The sequence below is a fragment of the Watersipora subatra genome, chromosome 10 (genome assembly GCF_963576615.1).
Source record: "Watersipora subatra chromosome 10, tzWatSuba1.1, whole genome shotgun sequence".
Classification (NCBI taxonomy): Eukaryota; Metazoa; Bryozoa; class Gymnolaemata; order Cheilostomatida; family Watersiporidae; genus Watersipora; species Watersipora subatra.
This window is the reverse complement of record NC_088717.1, coordinates 37,785,776-37,807,402: the sequence shown is the minus strand read 5'-3', so window position 1 is coordinate 37,807,402 and position 21,627 is coordinate 37,785,776. Positions and strand designations below refer to the sequence as shown.

Sequence of the window (21,627 nt, the reverse complement as noted above, 5' to 3'; positions counted from 1 at the left end):
CTCCAAGAGGGAGATATCTCTGCCTTTTCTTTTTTTTTTGCTGGCTATATTGTAGTCATTGGGTACTGTTATATCTATTATAGTAGCCTTCTTATTCTCCTTGTTCACCACCACCATACCTGGTTGGTTTGCTAGGACATGCTTGTCAGTCCGGATGTAAAAGTCCCAGAAGATCTTAGCGCGGTCATTTTCATTGACCTTTCCAAGAGCTTCCGATCAGTGTTGTGGTTTATTAAGGCCATACTCATCACATAGATTTCTATACACAACACCTGCGACACACAACACCTATATATATTTATATTATTTATATGTATATTTACACTTATATATATATATATATATTTATATATAAATATATATATATATATATATACTGTAGCATGAGTATGTGCCCCCTCACTTTGGTTGAGCACTCTGTGAAAGATGCGGCACTATTAGCCTTTGTGCAAAGCTCATCACTTTTGTGATTTGAGCACTCTGGTTTCAGCACATTGACTGTGAGGCAACATATATAGTTGTTTCATGGCAGAAAGTCAGCTCTCATTGGTAATGGGATTTGTACCCTTTGCCTGAGCTTCGAGCTGCACTGATGTCTTACATAATAATGTGCAATTATTTTTACTTGCTACCAAATGACTGGTCAGAACTGCAGTTGTTTTTTCAAGGCATGGCCAAATACTCGCATATATTCTAGTCAATTACAAAAAATCGATGCTTCAATTGCCTTGAAAATTAATGATTCAAAGGTTAAAAACTTTGCTTACCTGTATGGTGTTAGCAGATTGTTTCATCTAAACATGGTCCAATAAAAATTTCATTAGAAAAGTCCAGCATAGTGAGTTTATGGTTTTGGAATTTATAAACAGAGAAGACAACTCTCAAGAAAAGATCATACAATGCAACCTCCAGAAATAAATTATCTGATAACAATATTTTTGAAATAACTAGGCAAGTAGCCTTAGATCATAAAATACGATTAGCACTAAAGATTTTAAGTTGGCTGCAGGAATGGTATTAAATTATGGCTATTATTTTTATCTTTCAAATGCCATGTTTGTTTGCACAGCATATATAGACGCTAGATAAAAACTGCCCCTCCTACCATAAGTAACTCTCATGGCACATTTGAAAACTGCTACCTGAGTAGAACACCAGTTTTAGCTGTAGAGGATACATATACACGCACTGAGTGTAAGTATATATCACTTCATAACTAAGGTGGAATCTAATAAACACGACTCCACGACTAGTTTGTCTGTGTAGAAACCAACGGTTATTTGGAAAAGACTTATAAGTGATTTATTATCTATGCTATTCGAAAAAATTTTGACCATCATGAACTATCGCCACTGAACTAAGGATAGCACATATTAAAAGTGACCATTAAGTAGGTCTAACGATATACAGCGCCCTGGAGGCTGTATATCATTGGTGGGTCTTTGCTAGAAAGTACTAATGTTCAATCTCAAACTTTGACAATCGTAATGTAGTGTCATCGAGTGTCATCGAATTCCGATAGCCGCCGATCTAGAAATAATCACTGCAGCCATATTTACTGTTTTATAAATATGTATGTTTTGTTTGTGTATTAACAGTAGTATATGAATTATAGTTGCATTGTACTCATAAAATTATATATTTTTGTATATTGAACTAATGGTAAATGTCGTTGTTTACCCGGAACACGAACTATGGTCGTCACGTCCTCTAGTTAATTTTCTTTGTGCCCGAGCATGTTTTATCGGTTATTGATCGTATAAAAAAGGTCGAATTTTGTTAAGGGCATTTGGTGTTTAGAAACGGTACCATAAAATACCAGTACTGTACTCGAAATATTTTACTCGCAACAGTCTCATTTATTAACCCGGATAACCCAGAGGCTAATTAGCTACCAACGGTATCTGTTTTGAAGACACAGAACCGGACTACATTACATGTATGTTAACAGGGCCGTTGTCCGGACTACATAATTGGACTCGATGGCCAACATAGTCGATAGGAACAGGGGGTAACGGGCCGAGTCCACCTTCAAAGGCAGTTTCTCTCTATCCATTACATCAGTACGTTTGAGATCCATCACTTAGAAGCTAAACAGCAAAGAACTGTTTTCAGTTGCCTTTGGCGGTCTGAACGATGCACTACGTCTTTTTGGCTCCCTCAACAAGGAGATTCAGTAGTAGAATCTCCTTATCACAATCTCTTCTAGCTTTAAATAAGTCTTAAAATCTGTCAAAACTTATCGTTGAAGATTTGGGTAAAGCCCCCATTAAAGCTGATTTGGGTAAAGCCCAAACAATTTTTAAAGAATATGAGGAAAAGATCAGGGATAGTATCAACACCAAGAGTAATATAAATTTAGTGTACAGTTTGCTCTTGAAGGGACTTTTAGCTGTTAGGGAAGAGTGTGTGCCATCAAAAACCCATAAAACTTCACATCAACCTGGCTGGTTTTCGTATAAAATTAAAAATGCTTTAAAAAAACAGAAAAAATTGTACACTATCACTAAATTTTGCAACTCAGAATATAGTACTAATCGGTATAAATTAGTTCAAAAACAAAACAAAAAGCTAATCAAATATGCTAAAAAATCACATCTAGCAAAAACTTCATACAAACCATTACAAAATGGAGATAGCAAGGCCTTTTATAAACATCTGCGCCAAAATAGAGAGAACGGTAGTAATATCATACCTAACTTAAAATACCAAAACAGGGTTGCCGGAACTTCAATTGACAAGGCAAATTTGCTAAATGATTTTTTTCAAACCGTTTTTTCAGATGATGATGGCCTTCTGGTCCCGCTTCCGAACAAAACATTATCTTTTGAGGACACTGATATTACTGTTACATCAACAGGTGTGTTAAAACTCTTGGAGGAAATAAATGTTTCAAAATCTTGTGGGCCAGATAACATCACTGGTATCCATCTTAAAACTTTTTCCATAGTAATAGCTAACAGTCTGGCTGACTTTTTAAATTTTTCTTTGTCCACCGGCTCTCAACCAGATATCTGGAAGGAAGCTCAAGTTACTGCTATACACAAAAAAGGTAGTAAACAGTTGCCTAATAATTACAGACCTGTGTCGCTCACATGTATTATGTGTAAGCTGCTAGAGCATGTTATAGCTCACCATATTCACAATTTTTTGGATACGAACAATTTATTGGTGGCTTCGCAACATGGTTTTAGGGGTGGGAGATCATGCGAAACACAGCTGGTCCACACTATAAATGATTTTGCATATAATCGTGAAACAGGTTTGATAACAGATATAATTATTCTTGATTTTTCTAAAGCGTTCGACACAGTGAGTCATCGCAAATTACTATATAAGTTATCTGTTTTTAGTATTCATGAAAAGATCATAGCATGGATCAAAGGCTTTTTGCAAAACAGAGGGCAGGTAGTAAGGGTAGAGGGGTCATTATCCCATCGTTGCAGTGTAAAATCAGGTGTGCCGCAAGGTTCGGTGTTGGGCCCTCTGCTGTTTTTGATTTACATTAATGATTTGACTGATCAACTTTCCTCGGAGTGTCGACTCTTTGCGGATGACGCACTTTTATATAACACTCGAGAGAAAGCACAGTTACTGCAAGAAGACCTAAAAAAACTTGACGAGTGGTCTAAAAACTGGCAGCTCTCTTTTAATGTAGGTAAATGTTCGGTTATGTCAATTAAAGACTCAAGTTTGAGCCAATCGTATTATCTCAATAACCGCAGACTTGAAAATGTTAATACTCACCCATATCTTGGCATAGAATTTAATTACAATTTAAAATGGAACGCACACATAAATAAAATTGTTGCTAAATCAACCAGTCTTTTGGGTATGCTGTGGCGAGTGTTAAAATCGGCCGATACAAGAACCAGGCAGTTGGCATATTACACTCTCATAAGACCAATTTTAGAATATGGTTGCGTAGCATGGGACCCTTATTTTGATAAAGACATCAAACAACTAGAAAAGTTACAAAATAAGGCTGTGAAATTCATCTTTGATTTACGAGGGCAAGTTAGCTACACTGCTATAAAGGAGAGTAGTAATATACAATTGCTAAAAGATAGACGAAAGGAATTAAGAGTGAATTTGTTTTGCAAAGCTACAGCCAGTGGGGTGATTAAAGATACATATAAGCAAGAGCCCGAACAAATCTATAATACTCGTCAAGAGGGAGGGTTGTATCAATAAAAACCAAAGCTTATTTTAATTCTTTCTGGCCTAGAACCACTCGAGAAATCAGAGATGGAATTTGATAATTTCGGCACACCCTTTTTGGCAACTTTTGGCCCGGGGGCAATACTCTTTAGATACAAATACAAGCCGAAAGCAAAATTAAAAACACTGAAAAAAAAAAAAAAAATTTTTGCTGGTATACTGTTTAAAATAAAGAGTTCCCACGTATTTTGCCTCCTGCGTGAGGCTTTCAGTGGGAAAAACCCGATCCGATCCGAAGATAGTGTGAGTTGTTTACACACTTTCACTCAGACCTGCCAACCCAAGAGTAGGGCAATGCGTGAGATTTGGTTTTGGGGCAATTGATGTATCAATGATAGTACGTTATATGTAATTGTGGAAATTGGGCAAAAATCTCCCGTATTTTCATTTTTTCTTTGGGGTGATTGCGTGAGTCTCACGCCCAATGCGTGAGAGTTGGCAGGTATGCTTTCACTACTCGCATTTCAGAGATATCTCTATGTGTGGTACACTGTACCCGTGTGGTATAGGCCGGGCCATAACTTTCTGTTAGCATATTGTTTTTATTACTACAGTTGTGGAAGTCAGCGCTGATTAGCCACTTGCAAGTGGGTTCTGCGTACAAGTTGTCTTATACCGAATGAGTAATAGCTCCCATGCACAACTGTAATTGTTGCACACAAAGTGTCTGGTGAATAATGGCTCTATAAGCATGGAAATATAGAACAATTAGATACAATTCACTACAATCAAGCATAATGCTGAAATGAGTTAATAACAAATACTCAAACAGTTACACTTGTAAATGTAAGAATGTTAAGATATATATGTTACAAAACTGCACAAAGGTAGGTTAATGTTACCACGCTGTTTTTAATAAACATTAAGAACGTAACTCAGTCCTTAGTTCTGTCGTTCGTAGTCCGTATCGCTAACTCAGTGCTCTTTGTTCTCCCTCACTAGGATATCTTCCCTGTTGCATATTCTTACCCCTCCTTCCTTAACACTGTAGCACCTTCGCTTATATGGCAAGGGCTGGGTGTTAATCTATGGGCTTTCTGCGCAAGCTGGCTTTTGGGCTATTCCGAGAATAGTTGAACATTCATGATAATTAGAGAAAGCTCAGCTCAGTAAATCCATTGCATTCTCCACCCCTAAACGCGGTGCCAGTATCCAAATATTGGCTTACCAGCGTCGATAAGGCAGTTATGGATTTAGCTCTAACTGTGACAACCCTGTTGCAACCTTAGGTTACAATTCTTAGTTGTCTTCATAGCACAACTTATTTCTTATTCAACAAGAATGTTGTGAGAGTGTTCTTTTGGCCCGAGTCGAAGTGATACTTCAGGTCATCATATTTGAAAAGCAGCTTCATGTAGCAGTGTAACAGTTGCACTTCATTTCTTTCTTGGACAACTTCATCAAGGCAAGATTCCAGTGTATATTTGTAGTCACGGGGTTGCGCTGCATATTTTTTAGCATGCAGCTGATGTGCAGCTGTAGGAGTAGCTTTGCTACTCTAATACAATCTGCTGCTACCAGCTGTGCCAGCAGTCCAATGCTTGTGCCAGTTACTGGTTGCTCCACAATGCTGTATCTTTTCTGTGAAAGGACTACTATTGCCGTAAGTGTTATGCCCAGCACGATTTCATGGGTGTCTCTTGCATTGTGTGGGCCTTGACTGGCATTACTCTTGTTTAGCCACAACCTCCTTAGCCGATGCAAGTTGAAGCCCTTTATCTGAACCGTCATGCAGCTGCTCCTCGACCATTCCTGGAACATCAAGTGTCGAGTTAGCGGCTGCATCATTGGTGCAGGGTTTCTCTGCACCAACTTTGGTACTGTAATCAGAAAGATTAATTACAGACTTTTTAGCATGACAAGAACTGTGCACAGACAAGGGAAGCGAAACAGTTGTTTCATTGCAATATCGTGAATGAGGCAACCAGCACTGTCTGCATGGCTTACCGTTATTCTTTTGCATCGTTCATCTGCTTTGTTATGATTGGCATAGGACACAGGTTTAACCACTTTACCTATAATCTTAGGAGCCAACCTTTGGCGCTTCTCCCGATTAGTGCCTATGGATGACTGACCATTTCCCCATTTCTTTGGTACAGTACAACTCCTTATTAGATGTGAGGAGTCTCCACATCGGAAGCAACGTTTGGCTCTGCGATATTTGTTATTGGCATTTGTCATCACTTTGTCTCCTTTGCTCCAGAGCAGCAATTCTGGCAGACTGATCTTTTATCAGCTTGGTCTGTTTGGCGATTTCTATTGAAATTGAATGTAGCACAGCAGCTAGGTTTGTCTTATCACAGTCTGTATAGGTTTCTGCAGTGCCGCAGCTAACATTGCTCATATTTTCTCTTTGAGTAACTTCAGGAAGATCTGCCGTCTTTAGTGTTTGTACTGGTTGATGCCCAGCTAATTCATTATCTGCTGAAGATAATATGCGATTGCTGGCAGCCTGTCTGTCCTGCAGATCCAACACACATTTCTGGTACACATCGTCAATGAAGGTTGCCCCATCGATGTGTGCTGATGTATCAGAGTGCACGACCTGCTTTGGCCATTTTTCAGCAGTATCATTAAATGGATTAAGCCATGTCCCGGAATGGGTTACTGATCGGCAGGAACGGATTAGACATTCTTTGATCTGTGCCTTGAGCCATTTCTTTCCAGAGAGCTGTTCAACAATTACTAGGTTGTGCGTACAGCTAAACTTTCAGTAGCAACAGGATTACAGATATCTCACTGCTGCTACCAATGTTGTGGAAATCAGCGCTGACTAGCCACTTGCAAGTGGGTTCTGCGTACAAGTTGTCTTACACCGAATGAGTAATAGCTTTCATGCACAACTGTAGTTGTTGCAAGCAAGGTGTCTGGTGAATAATGGCTCTTTATTCATACAAGCCCTACAAGCATGAAAATATAGAACAATTGGATACAATTCACTACAATCAAGCGTAATGCTGAAATGAGTTAATAACAAATACTCAAACAGTTCCACTTGTAAATGTAAGAATGTTGTTACAAAACTGCACAAAGGTAGGTTAATGTTACCACGCGGTTCTTAATAAACATTAAGAACGTAACTCTCAGTCCTTAGTTCTGTCATTCGTAGCACCTTTGCTTATATAGCAAGGGCTGCAGGGTAATCTATGGGCTTTCTGTGCAAGCTGGCTTTTGGGCTAATCCGAGAATAGTTGAACACTCATGATAATTAGAGAAAGCTCAGCTCAGTAAATCCATTACACTACTCGTATACATCTTGCATGTTGTGTTTGTTTCTTTTGTTGTGTATCGCACACAGGTGTCCTTTAGTGGGATATTGCCGAGACCGGGCCGTAGTATGATTTCCCACTTGGTTCCATTAGCCAGAACGGGTAACCCGCATGTATATAGTATAGAGAGCGCTGTCGATGGGAGAGCAGAGCAGTAGTGGCAAGCTCCATGGCTAATGAAATTTCCTTCGGAATAAAAACGAAAGAAAAACCACACTCATTCTCTTAAATTTATGCAACATTTATCACAAGTTAGATTGTGCCTGAGTAAAGGCCCGCAAAATCCCGGGCATATGGTCCCTATATCTATTGGGCATGGTGAATGCAGCAAGCTGCAATCTCTCTGCATTACCACTGCCTTTCAGCAGCGCACTGCTCTAACAATAAATAGGATAATCTATAAGAGCTTTGCAATTTAGTATAGTGGATAAATAATAAAAATAGTGAAACCTCAACTTTTACGAAACTCAACTAAAACATCATATATCAGGTATGTTATCATTTACAAATGCTGGATAGATATTTCTGTATCTCTTCAATAAAAAATGAATTTATCATGAGTGGGGCGGGTGATGTAAAAGCTAATGTGAAGTTATAATCATAACTTACAGGAGGCGGGGCCTAGCGGTCTAGAACACCTCACCTATAGGCAACAAGTTCGGGTTTAATTCCCAAAAAGCCACTGGTGGTGGTGACAGAAATGACATCCAACCTCTAATTGCTCTCTGCAACTTGGCATGTCTCCAGTCGTTGAGGTTTCCTTGCCATTCGACTCTGACATGTCCAACCAAGATCATAGAGTCATTGTTTGTACAACATGACTCTTAAAAACACTTACAGCCTTTGCAGACAGCATACTCAATCTTCGAGAGATTACTCGCTATTCTAAGTTCCTCATTGCTTTTTGGAGTTGTATTAACCCAGAGCCACCCCTACCAACTGATAGCTTGATTGCATCACCGCTTTGCTATTTTATATAAGATGTCGTTGATGTATTTGATTATAAAACCAATTCTAGGAATTTTCATGCCTATATTTGTGTGTGCACAAGAAAAAAATTTGAACCTCAATTTTTCATCTGTGTTATACTGAACTATCGCCGCTTCACTGATAAATAGATCTGGCAGCGTACCATAGGACATCGTGCATTGTCTGACATAGCAACCAATAAATTGAAAACTCATTAAAAATGATTTGTTACATTAAACAATGGAAGTTTCTGGTTACTTAGCTTATGTTGGAGCAGAAGCTACCAGAGACAACCAATCAGTACTGTGTGAAAAATGTCATTCATTTTGATGGCTTTTTTATCTAGCCATATAAATAAAGAATTCTAACTTTTTGAAGTTAGAAATGACAACTACTCGCTGTAATACTCTTATTAGCTGTAGCATTCAAATTGCTATGATCTGAAATAACAACCTTTTAAGAAGAGCATAGTTCTATTGTCATCAATATTGTTACTGTATACAACAATCTAGATGTTGTACCTTTGTACCTGCATACAACAGGTAGGTTTAAATTCTCCCTATTACTTATTTACGTCATGTTTAGACTATAGAGTGAATATGGCTCAAGTTCCTGAGACGTTCAAAAGACTTATGGTGAAGAAGCTCACCTTCGACTTCAGAGAGGCTTGTGCCATAGAAGAAGGGAAGGCGCCAGAGCTCGCTGAAAATGAAATTCTCGTAAAGAATAACTATGTTGGGATAAATGCCTCTGACAAGAACTTCTCAGCTGGCAGGTAATTAAGGGTCGGAATAGTGATTTATCCAAAATGTTGGCTCCTTGAAGAAGATACTAAGGCTAATGATCATGCTTCATGGTCAGTCTTTAGTGCTTGATTTAAAGGAAAACCTGAAGAAAATTTCAACTGGTATTTTAGTATTAAACCTGGACAGCTTGAAGAGATTTATCAATTCTCTTATACAAAACTGTGCAACACAACTGTGAGCTATTATATTAATTATTTCGATCAATTTTACTGAAGTCTTTGGTAACTGCTTCAATTGAATATTATATATGAATAACAATAAAATAATGGTATAATAATAAAGTAGCAAAATGGCAAGAAAAAAAGGTCTAGGACAGGTCTGGTTAGCTTGCAGCTTCCAAGCAGGGATTTTCAACCAGTGTGATGTGAAAGATCGACAGGTTTTTTGTGAAAAATTATTAAAAAAGGCCTTTTTTCAAAATTTATTTATATTATTATCGATCGTTGCTTGTTATCTGTTCGCTCTTTTGTTATAAAGTGCCGAGAATGTGTGTTTGTCAGTTACTCCGGGGGTCTGAAAGGTGGTCAATTTGCTCAGTGAGTTGGTGCAACAGCTTGCTAGGCTGAATTTCATGAGTTTGAGCCTAACATGAAGCAATTTTTTTGTCTGGATATTTTTACAATTACTGCATGTTGTGTTGGTTTTTTTATCAAATTTTCCTTGGTTATTATAGCGAAAACATATTTTACAGCGAAAGAAAATTATTTTTCATATTTATCCCTTATAGTCTTAATGATTATAGCAGTTGCGAATTGTTCAACAAAAGATATAGAAATAAAGTTTAAAATATCAGGCGTTTTTAAATTTATATATATAAATATCAGTGTTTGTACTTTTTGACTTTTTGTGCACCCTATGCCGAGCTATAGCAATAAAAAATTCATATCGCAGAGGATTTGATCCTGGTACTTCCCATTCACAAGGCAACAAGCAACCGACTAAGCTACACAGGCTACAATGAATCCATTTGGCGAATAGTAATTATCTAGGTTAAAATATGCATAGCGTCTTTGTGTTACACGAAAGGTCACTAAAACTTGCTATCACGTCTCTTATTAGTAAGTTTAGCAATACATATACTAGCTTACTCAAATTAGTCATTGGCAACTATATTACCTGCCAGCGTTTATAAGCTGTTTTAAATACCCATGCAACACCCATGAAAGTTATTATAGCTTTCATAGCCACGCAAGTTATTATAAAAGTGCACACTTTAGTTGAGATAGTCTGCACTTTGAGAGGGTTCCCCTATAGAAAAACATTATAGTTCTGTTTGTTGACATGAAATGAACTGTCAACTGAGAGTTGGTGCGTGAGACAATGCACAGATACATTGACTTTGTGCAATACATTTTCAGAGAGTCTGACAATGTACAAAGTCGGACATTGTCAACACTGACAATGACACTGTTGAAAATGTCTGATGTGAGGTATTAGTTCTGGTGGACATGGTTTTCATCGTTAACATGTTGATGTGTGACATTTGCAGTAAATTTTGAAAAACAGAGGTCATTGTGTAAGCAAGAGTGAGGAAAACAGATCAGGGTAGTTTATGTGTGCCTATGTTTATAATAAGGCTCTTTGGGCTAACACGGTAAAAGCCTAGCTTTCAGTCTCTGACTGGTAGGCCATCCTTCGTTTAGCATCCTGCAAGCCACCTTCTTTAGCTAATACAAATTTACTAAAATAACTTAATTTGCTAAATAATACTACAGGAAAGCAAGATTTAAAACAATGTTAAATGTGTTATTGGTAAAATGGAATTTCAAAACACTTATGAAAAACTTTAATTCTATATTGTAATTATGTGTTTTATTACTTTGATAAAAATAAATTGTTGCACACAGTGTGTGAGCAACCTTTCGAATTTCAAGCACAATTTTTCAAGTAGTTATCTGACTTCAAGCAGGCGCTGCGCGTGTTTTTAGGAGTATTGCTGCACAAACAATGGCTCTATGATCTTGGTTGAACTTGTCGGAGTTCAGTGGATAGGAAACCTCAACAGCTGGGCTGCAGACATGCTCAGTTGCAGACAGACGTGCGCTCAGTTGCAGACAGACGTGCGCTCAGTTGCAGACAGAAATTTAAGTCTAGATGTCATTGCTGTCATCGGCAGTTGCCTTGTTTGGGAATTGAACCCCCACCTGTTGTTAGCTGGTCAAGCATTCTACACCACTGGGCCATGGCCACCCTCTTGTAAAACATGTAGTCTGTGTAAGGTGTGTAGTACGTGCAGTACAAGTATTCCATGTAGAGCATGTGTTCTATGTAGGCCATGTATACCATGTAGATCACGGATACTATGTAGGACATGGATACCATGTAGGGCAAGTATTCCATCTATAGGTCATGTATTCCATTTAGGTCATGTATTCCATCTAGGTCATGTGTTCCATCTAGGTCATGTATTCCATCTAGGTCATGTATTCCATCTAGGTCATGTATTCCATGTAGGACCAGCAATAAACTGCCTATAGCTATTTTCATGCAAGTTCTACTAAGTTAATTTGTCTCAGGTATTTCCCAGACTCAGCACCTCCCTTCCCCGTAGGCTTTGAAGGTCTAGGAGTGGTGGTGCAGAAAGGAAGCAAGGTCAGCATGCAACTGGGGCAGCCAGTGGCATACATGGCTAATGGAGCGTTCACTGAGTACATGCAGATTGAGGAGAGCAAAGTAATCCCGCTGCCAGAACTTAATAAAGAGTTCCTCCCTCTCCTCGTCAGCGGACTCACTGCAGGGATTGCTCTGGAGCAGACAGCAAACCTTAAGAAAGGTTGGTAGATTGTAGGTGGCTGTCTACAGCTGCAATTATATTACTTACTAAAGCTCGGTGTGAGTTCTTAAAGGAGTGCAATCATGTCCTAGCAGGCAAGAACTCCTGATCTACAAACTACAGGTTGGGTTCAATTTCCAAAGAAGGCCACCAATGGTGACAGAAATTACATCCAACCTTAAACTGCTCTGTGCAACTGGGCATACCTCCAGTTGTCAAGGTTCCCTTACCATTGGAGTCAGACACATTTAGCCAAGGTTCTAGAACCATTGTCAGTGCATCGATGCCCTTGAAACAAGCACAGCCCCTGCTTGGAGCAAAGCAGAGATTATATTTGATTTCCAAGATATTGCTTCATAGTTATGGAATCTTGAGCAATGACCTTGGTGCCATCGTTTAGTTATCAAGCGTATTCAAATATTTACTCAAAAAGAAAATTTCTGAAACACATCTTTGCTAACTAATAAAACATTTCCAGTTTTTGCTGTCAAGTTTTTAGTATCTATGACCGTAGTTAGTATCTTAAAATACAAAAAAGGACTATGTGCAAGATACATGTATATGCTTTACTTCCGCGTTGCTATGCAATGCTTATACTATGCTAATAGCTCTGAACTCACAAGATAACTTTTATAGAGAGAAATGCTAACAAAACCAACTAGTTTAGCTTGTTTAGTTCAAGGTCATTTGAGCTGTGCAATACCTTTTTGATAATTTATACTAATGAATGCTTCACTCACTATTTGTAACATAACAAGTCAGTAGAAGTTATATGTGTATGTATATTCACTATATTCTATTGTATCATCACTAATGAAAGGACATGCTGTACTGCACTGGGATGCTTACTGTAAGGCGTATACAAATACAGCTATAAAAACAAGCCAAAATGTAGTAATATTTATAAACTGTGCACATTTGGTTTTAAAACAGTATTTTCTAAGATGGGTACACTAATGTAGTTAAAAGCCCTGTAGACATTCATGTGATCTTTCTAACAAATAACTTCGAGCATTTCTCGCAGACATCATCAAATGTCGAAGCTTGTTCTCTTGTTGTTGGCACACTGTGGCATAGAACACTCATTTGATTTTGGTCTGTTAAATCTTACAAAATTGTTAGCATAACAGTCTGCATAGGATACCATTTTTTTCCAAGCTAAATCTGGGTTACTGCTGTACCTAAAACCTTATAAGAAAAAATATCAATTTGTAAATGCTACCTTTGCTGTAACGACAGCTACACTTACTAACGGACTTGTAAGATGTAGACCACTAAAACAGTCTATATTTGGTATCAAGAGTTTTTTACTCTTGGAGACTTTTAGGTCAATCATGCCATTTCTATTCAAAAGCAAACGCTATTCCATGTGCCAGAAGAGATCATCTTTTGCACTAACAAACATTTCTACCGCAGGGTAATTTTAACATCATAACTGACTGTTACAGGAAAGACAGTGACAGATGAAACAGAGAGACAGTTACTTTACCAATTGACCTCAGTTAGCAAAACCATTAACCAATGTTAACAGTTACTACTAATGTGCCTACTTCATTTGTAATTAAACAAGAAAAAATAATCCCTTATTTTCAACTTTTTGCTTCGATCATAATGCAATGAATGATTTGCAACGCAATTTCATACCCGACTCAAATGTGAATGTAATTGATGTTAATAGTTGACTCTACATGTTAACCTCAATTAACAGTTAGAGTTATCAGAGAATTCACTCAATTTGCTTTTTAAATTTGCTAAGCTTCACTCCTGTAAGTGTAGGTATTGTTATGCTATTTCTTCCTTTTTGTATGAACTGAGTTGAGGTTGTTACATAAAACTATACTACAGGAGAGACGGTGCTTGTAACTGCTGCTGCCGGAGGTACTGGTCAGTTTGCTGTCCAATTAGCAAAGATTACTGGCTGCCATGTTATTGGCACCTGCTCAACAGATAGCAAAGCTGCGCTTCTTAAAGAGCTAGGATGTGACAGAGTTATTAACTACAAAGAGGAAAACCTTGGTGATGTCTTGAGCAAAGAGTATCCAAAGGGTAGGATTATCTACCTTGTATCTAAATAATTAGATATCTCAACAATTATTTTACGTCATTTTGGGTGGTTTCGTGTTCCCTATAGGTAGCGCAATTGAACCCTCTGATAGTTGAGCTCTAAATATTGTTACTTTGTAGCGTATGCTCATGACCTGATTACTCTGAAAACTGTGGATTTTCACTGAAAGATCTAAAATTTTGAACACTGTATTATGCCCCTGCAAAAATATTTGATTTATAATTTCAATAGATAATAACATTTTTGTAGAACAATAAGTAAGTTTTCATAGCTTTATCAGATTTTGGAGTGTTCCTTACTGGTTAACAACTCCCTTTCGATTCCAAGAAAACTTGGCACCATTGAAGTTATTTAATATCATTGGAATTTGAATATGTTTTTTCAGAGTTTTAAAATAATGCTAATTATTATAGGAAATGGAAGTTATGAATATTGTGGAGTTGCTTGCTCTTGTTATTAGGGATAAAATTTAAAGACCACTCAGAAAGCTTTGATTGACTTGCAACAAAATTCACATTACAGTGGTTTGGTATTAAAAGATTCACTATGTCTTACTCTGCTGTGTTGTAGGTGTTGTATGTGGAAATGTGATTACAAGCTCTTAAAAGCTCAAAAGCAAACAGTTAGTCGCCGCCATCACAAAACCGCTGTAGGTTAGAATCCCTCCAAAACGGCTTAAATCGGACATAGACGAACACTATGCACTTCTGTTTACACTTTCATGCAGCCTCATTCATCAAAATGTTTTCACAAATATACTTTACGCATTCAATAAAATCATGGCCTTTTGAGCCAATTTCATCATCATTGTAATGCTGTCGCTTCTAGCACTGATATCTCAAAACCTAGCCTAAAAATTAGTTTAATTTTTTAACCTTAGCTCGAAGGAATGCATATCATTCTCTGATAAACATGAGGAGTCTATTGGTCACCTGAAATATTCGAAAAAACCCTGCATAAATTGTTCGCACATTTGCACAAAGTATAGGTCACAGATTTCGACTAGATGATCACCAAACTGAAACGAAACTGTAAATTAGTGAGCATCTATATTTGATAAGGGCTTTCCGGTAGAACCCGAAGTGTTTGTCATAAACTAGTGCTATGAAACGTTTTATGTTGAGCCTTTTGTTGGCTTTTCATTTTACATGATAACAGCACTTTTTTAAACAGCAACCATGTTGAGTTGAGTATGTGGCCAAAATAAAGGGATTCCAACCTATGACGTTTTTGTGATGGCTGCGATTAACTGTTCATTTTTCTTATAATCACATTTCCACATATTCTGCACCTGCAACACAGCAGAGTAAGACATGATAAGCCTTTTGATACCAAACAACTGTAATGTGAATTTTGTTGCAAGTAAACCATAGCTTTTGGGTGGTTTTCAAATTTCATCCCAAGTAACAAGAGCACGCAACTCCACAAAATTCATAACTTCTATTTCCTTTAATAATACCCAGCATTTTTTAAACTCTGGAGAAACTTATTCAAATTCAAAAAAACACGACTCTTCATGACTTTCCACAGATGGCCCTCTCTGTCTTCTCTGTTACCAAGATGGCTGCTTGTTTCATTCTAAACAAGGATTTTCTTCGATTATTATGATTGATATTTTTATGTTTTAGATTTGAAATTCTTTGAGAGTTTTAAAAGCTTCTAATGTTTATATGCTTTGAACTCTTTGGTAAGCAAGAACAAGATTTGCAAAGAAATAATCAGTTGTACATATAGCTATAAGATCAGTTGAATAATAGCTATAATTTCACTTTTTTTGCTTTCAGGTGTAGATGTTGTGTATGAGTCAGTCGGGGGAGAAATGTTTGATGCTGGCATTAAGAACCTTGCTCAACATGGTAGGCTCGTTGTGATTGGTTTTATATCTGGATACGAGAGTGGAGAGTTTACAGCAGCATCTGAAACCATGAGCAGCCTACCTCGAACTCTGCTTGGAAAGAACGCTAGTGTCCGTGGCTTTTTCCTGCCAGGTCATGTAGAGCATATACAGGTAAACAGTAACAGCACTTGTAAAAGTGTTATAGGTTATGAAATAGTCATAAATCAACCTTCAGTTATTTTTGGCTATTTCTGTAAAACATATACTTAAAGCCCATAAATTATATATATTTTTATTATGTAGTTCAATACATCAGAGTCTTGGCTTTTGAATGAGCCTATATTCAATACACAAAGAATAATAGAACTAGAAAAAACAGGTTGTCAAAAGTATGTCCTGCAATAAAAAACGCTTGGTTGCAGTTCCCACAATGTGATGTCATAATTATTATTTAGCCTTAAGTAGTCGATCCCTTTCGCTGCCATTGAGGCTGTGTTTTTTTGTGACAATCGGTGCTGTTAAACCCAGAGAGCACTAATGATAAACTACTGTAGGATTCTAAATAATCAACAATGCCCAGGGATGTGCTAACGCCGACCAAAATAAACACGTATTCTGGGTTAATTAATTATGCTTCAATAAATATACATGTACTATCATTGATTAAGGTAATGAAATCACATCGATTAAATTGTGACCCGCAGTTGCGTGGCTCTAGGGCTATATGTCAATCGCACTTTCGCGAGATCACGCAATGCTTGAAATTAATTATTCTCAGTCGTTTCCCTCAACATCACAATAAAAAGAGAGGGCTAGTGCATAATATCATCGGGAAAACATAGTATGGTGCTTGGAATCTGAGTTATTTATCATAAAAATAATCTGTATATGGAGAGCTAATGACACTGATTCCTTTATCATCTTCATTGGTTCTCTGGAGTTGTCTTACCTTTGCCTGCCACTAGCGTCATTATCGTAGTCGATAAATATAAGCGGTAAGCAATAAAATAAAGCAGTAAGAGCACACAACACCGAATATGAAAATTGTGATGTCACAATTTTCGAGCCTATACCATTAAACATTTTTGCGGTAAAGCTCTGGGGAAATCCTATAAACACCAATCAATGTCTGTCTCACCATGTCAAACAATGGCTCATTCGAAAGCCAAGACTATGATGCATTGAAATATATGATAAGAACATTATGTAATTTATGTGCTTGAATACTTAAAGATCTTTTGAAAGGCTTGATGCATGACTATTTACTGGTTTTAGAGAAATAACTGCTCACAGCAATATATATACATATATATATAAATATATATATATTTATATATATATATATATACAATGTAGGCTTTTGCTTGCTGGACTTCCAATATCTCATCGTTGCTGGCAGGCTTCGCCTTTTTTCCTAGATAGATGGCTGGGTTGCAGGTCAGTCGATTCAATGCCGTCTTGGTAGCAGGTTGGTCTATTCAGTTGCCGCCTTGAAAACAAGTCGGTATCTCACTTGCAAGCTCAGTCCTAGACCCTGCTGTTCTTACCAGCCAGTGGCCGGGTGTTCTTTGAGTCAAGGGCCAGACTGGTCTCATTAATCTGGAAGGGGGCCTGTTCAAGTCTACCAGCTCAGATGGGCCGTGTCATCCTTTTGGTCTCAATACTGCTGGCCGGTTGTAACGGATTTTCTTGGCCCTAGGCTCAGCTGTTTTCTGTCATTACACGTGAACGACTTTGGAAACAGTGATGATGCCTGCTTAGCTTACAGTGAGCAGAGGCTGTGAGTGTTTTTTGAGAGCCATTGTTACCCCAACAATGTCTCCATGATCTTGGCTGGATATGTTTAAGCCCTGTGGAAAGGAAACCTTGACGACTGTAGGCATGCTCAGTTGCAGAGAGGTTGGAACAATGATGGTACTCAAAGATTTTGATCCAGCTAATTTAGATGGCCCTTGTAATGAAGTTGTAAGAAAACCACACACAATTTCTTAACAGAAACCACTATCAACATTTCATAGAGCTGGTCTCTATGGCAACAATATGCTGAATGCAATATTTTCTACATAAGAACAGTTCAAGTGTTAAATGTGAAGTTCTCCAAAGATGCTTCAGAGTTGCTGAGACAGAACACTACGGTGGACCCTGTCTCTGGGCTAGCTCTCGACTCAATTCATTTTGGCTCAACTCGGCCAATCTATGAAACAAAGGAACCAACTTGGTCCTCAGCAAAAGAGGGCCGAGTTCGCTCCACCACAGTGGTCATAAAATAAGGAGCATTGCAAACCAGAAGCAGAACATGTCCGCACCTTCTCAATAAATGTGCATCATTGTATATTGCAGATATACAAAATAATACATATGTTTATATTTGGCTAAAACTGTGCCATCGATCTGAGATTGGTGTGGTGTTTTAAAGCCGTCTTTCTGGCCTCCTTTACAATACCAATAGATCAGAGCAAATCTAGCAGATTGCTTTCAAAAGTTTTTTTAATAGTTACAGCGCTTCTTATTTCAAATACTCTGACCAGCCAAGTGAAATAGAATGCACGTTAAGTTACTTGTCATCATGACTATTCATTAGTTATTAACTATATCATAGTAAGACAATCTGTTATTATTTCTTCTATTTTAGCTGACTGCCCAGAAGTTGATTAAGCTCTACGTAACCAAGCAACTCAAGTCACATGTGGATAATGGTGTGCACTCCGACAAGGGGCCTTTTAAGGGGCTGGAGAGCATATCTGATGCTGTCGATTATCTCTACACAAAGAAAAGTGTTGGGAAAATTATTGTGGAGCTGTAAAAATTAACTTTAACATTGGAGTTGTCCTACAGTGTTAAATTATTTATAACCAGTCACTGTAGGAAGCGGTTGTCTTCTCATTTTTAGCATTTATCTTTAATTAGTCGCAATTAAAATTTGCTGGTCTAGATACAGGTACAAATTCTCAATTGCTTTGTACCTGTAGACTACCATTAGTGAAAATTGTTTTATTTTAAAAGTTTAATGGTTTTAAAATATTGTTTTACTAAATAAACTGTGACAAATTTGCTAAATCTATGTGTTTAAGATTAACATATTGGCCATAAAAAACAACTCTTTTACTCTTATCTTGCATTCTTAGATATGGTAGTTGCTAGGAACAAACGATTAGTAGTGTTTTATTGAGTTGTCTTTTTAGTTGGAGTTGTCTTTTCAGTAGGAGTTGTTTCATATTTCAAAGTAACATAAAAACACTGGTGAATAATAAAACAAGGATTTTTTTCCAGTTTTCTGCTGAATCATAGAAGCAACACTACTAGAATGATGTTGTATCTATCTACGAGCACCGCATCAGCGAAACACAATCAGCTAATGAATGAAGTATTGCTCTGTTTAAACTACTTTGAAAAGTGTAGCACAACAAAACCTTTTAAAAAAAAGTAGATTTGTAGTTCAAACAATAAAAAAGAACAGTTTGATTTTTGGTTATTAGGCAAATTAAATTACTGCCAAATCTTCTAACCTATATTTTTTGTTTTAGCTAATTATGTAAAGGCTACACCATAATTAGTATCAAAATATGTGACTACAGTATTTAGAAAGATTACTTTAATAATATGAGTGGTTGAATAAATGTAGCAACATTTGCGGGAAGTTATGTTTGGATGTATTTAATATTGCAGCTGTAGAGGCTCTTATGTAATCTACTAATTATAATCAGCCTATAGATTTTATATTAATCTATTTTGAGAGGTTTTCCATGACTCAAGTAATAGTGCAGTGTGATCTAGAGAAAGGGCATATTCTGCAGATGCTGCTATTTCGTGGCCAACTCGGAGGACCCAAAAACAGCAGATATCCAGCCAAACCTCCACCTAAAATAATCTGATAAGATATGGAAAGGAGATAGAGCTATTTTGATTTCATATTATAGGCATTAATAAGGTTTTGATTGTATTTTGTTGTAATAGCACAGTGTCATTATTTTGAGTATTTTATCTAGCTACCAGAAACCCCATCATTTGATCATGATGGCCCACTGTTGTCAACAAACTGTCTTACAAGCTAAAAAGCATGTTACTTGTTGTCACCTAGGACAAAATAAATGGGGAACCACTGTCAGTACTGTCCGAAAATGAACTTGTCACATGGCACAATTTCAAACCTCTTAAAATCAGCAATACCGTGCTGGTAGAACTATTCTCTATTTAGAAGAATGGCTCGACTTATTGTGAAGTCAAGCCAGCTTGTTAAAGAGACAGCCACCTGGGCACGAGCTGGTCGGCTGGGTAAGGTTCAACTTGCCTCTCTTAAATGAGTTTCGGCTGGGTCACACATTTGTCAGCGTCGCTCAGGAGTAGTGTAAATTACCTTCTTGTTAGCTGGTCCATTGTTTTGCAATAGCTTCAGCCTTACCATATTGAGTTGAGAGTCTTGATTTCCTGTAGTCACAGGTCCTGTGTTATTCTGTCTAATAACTATTGCTTCTAAATAAACGGCTATGCACTTTTGACTCTCAAAAAAATGGCAAATAGCCTGACCACCGATATCGGAACAAAAAGCAAATAACCATATTAATTCAAAGAACTTTGGAATATCTTATAACAGAGATTATCAAATGACTGATTGATAGCTCATCAAGTGAATTTTTTAGCGACTAGTTATCCAAAAGAAAGCAAACATCAAACAACAGAATGCAAAAGTCAGCCTACACATACCTGTTCCTCTGAAACTCGGAACACTACTGACCAGCAATACAAATCACTGCCAGGCACATAATGAACGTCTCTTTTAGCAAAATTTTAAGTTTATACAAATTCACGATTGCCCATTTACATAACTTTTTATTAGTTTAAAGATTGTTTTATTTAACTTGATCCATTAAAGCTTTGAACAAATTTAAGCATTTTAATATAAACCCTACAAACACATTTCATATAAGCGCATGTATAGTAGCAACTGCAGCTTAACTAAAAAGTATGAAATGCGTTGAGTCTCAGACTTGGTTTTAGAGTTGCCAAACATCTCACAGATTGCACCAAGGTAACAATGTTGGCAAACTCACAAAATGTTATATTTAACAACTATATATATAAATCTCAAAGTTATTCATCTGTCTATCCAGCTTTAGCGACTACGGTAATATCTAGCAATGACAAATCGGTATCGCAGAAGATAAGGCAACAGGCCAACATCGTCCAACAGGCGATAAGCTAACCCATTGAGCTATGAGAGAAGCAATGGTTCACTGGGCAATATGAGTTATTTTTTGCATTAAAGATGCATATTGGCTCTGCGTTGTGGCACAAGGTCACTAATGCTTGCTCTCACGGCTCTTATTAGTAAGTTTAACAATACGATACATGTACTAGCTTACTCAAGTTAGCCATTGGCAATATGCCAGGCTGATGGCAAGTCGCAGGCAACTCTCTGCTACCATTAATAAGCTGTTTTTAATACCCGTGCAACGCCTGGCATTCGGCTAGTTTTATAATAGGTTATAAGTATTGTATTGATATATATCAAATTATTCGTGGCTTGAAATATCTCTTATTAATAAGCTATTTAACAATTATTATCTTTGGAATTTAAGTATTATACTGTATTGAATTTGCCACCATTTCCTGTACCCTATGCTCTCCTACTCGTGCTCTGTAGCACTCCTTAGTTCTACAGATAACTCTCTCCATCGGCTACGAACGAA

General features: G+C 37.4%; 1 protein-coding gene across 1 annotated transcript; it reads left to right on the top strand.

Annotated features, from left to right (window-relative positions):
* The first annotated feature begins 1,143 nt into the window (after positions 1–1,143).
* LOC137405957 (prostaglandin reductase-3-like) lies at positions 1,144–19,537 on the top strand. Its single transcript, XM_068092441.1, has 6 exons — positions 1,144–1,194; positions 9,052–9,234; positions 11,782–12,038; positions 13,884–14,084; positions 15,888–16,111; positions 18,573–19,537. The coding sequence occupies exons 2-6, from the start codon at positions 9,059–9,061 to the stop codon at positions 18,741–18,743; spliced, it is 1,029 nt and encodes a 342-aa protein (XP_067948542.1). The 5' UTR covers positions 1,144–1,194; positions 9,052–9,058; the 3' UTR covers positions 18,744–19,537.
* The last annotated feature ends 2,090 nt before the right edge of the window (positions 19,538–21,627 follow it).

What these genes read in the sequence shown, in the direction of transcription:
- LOC137405957 (XM_068092441.1), top strand. Translation starts at nt 9,059, where the DNA reads ATGGCTCAAGTTCCTGAGACGTTCAAAAGACTTATGGTGAAGAAGCTC. An exon ending in AAGAACTTCTCAGCTGGCAG is followed by an intron (nt 9,235 to 11,781) that starts GTAATTAAGGGT and finishes AATTTGTCTCAG; the next exon opens with GTATTTCCCAGACTCAGCAC. An exon ending in GAGCAAAGAGTATCCAAAGG is followed by an intron (nt 14,085 to 15,887) that starts GTAGGATTATCT and finishes TTTTGCTTTCAG; the next exon opens with GTGTAGATGTTGTGTATGAG.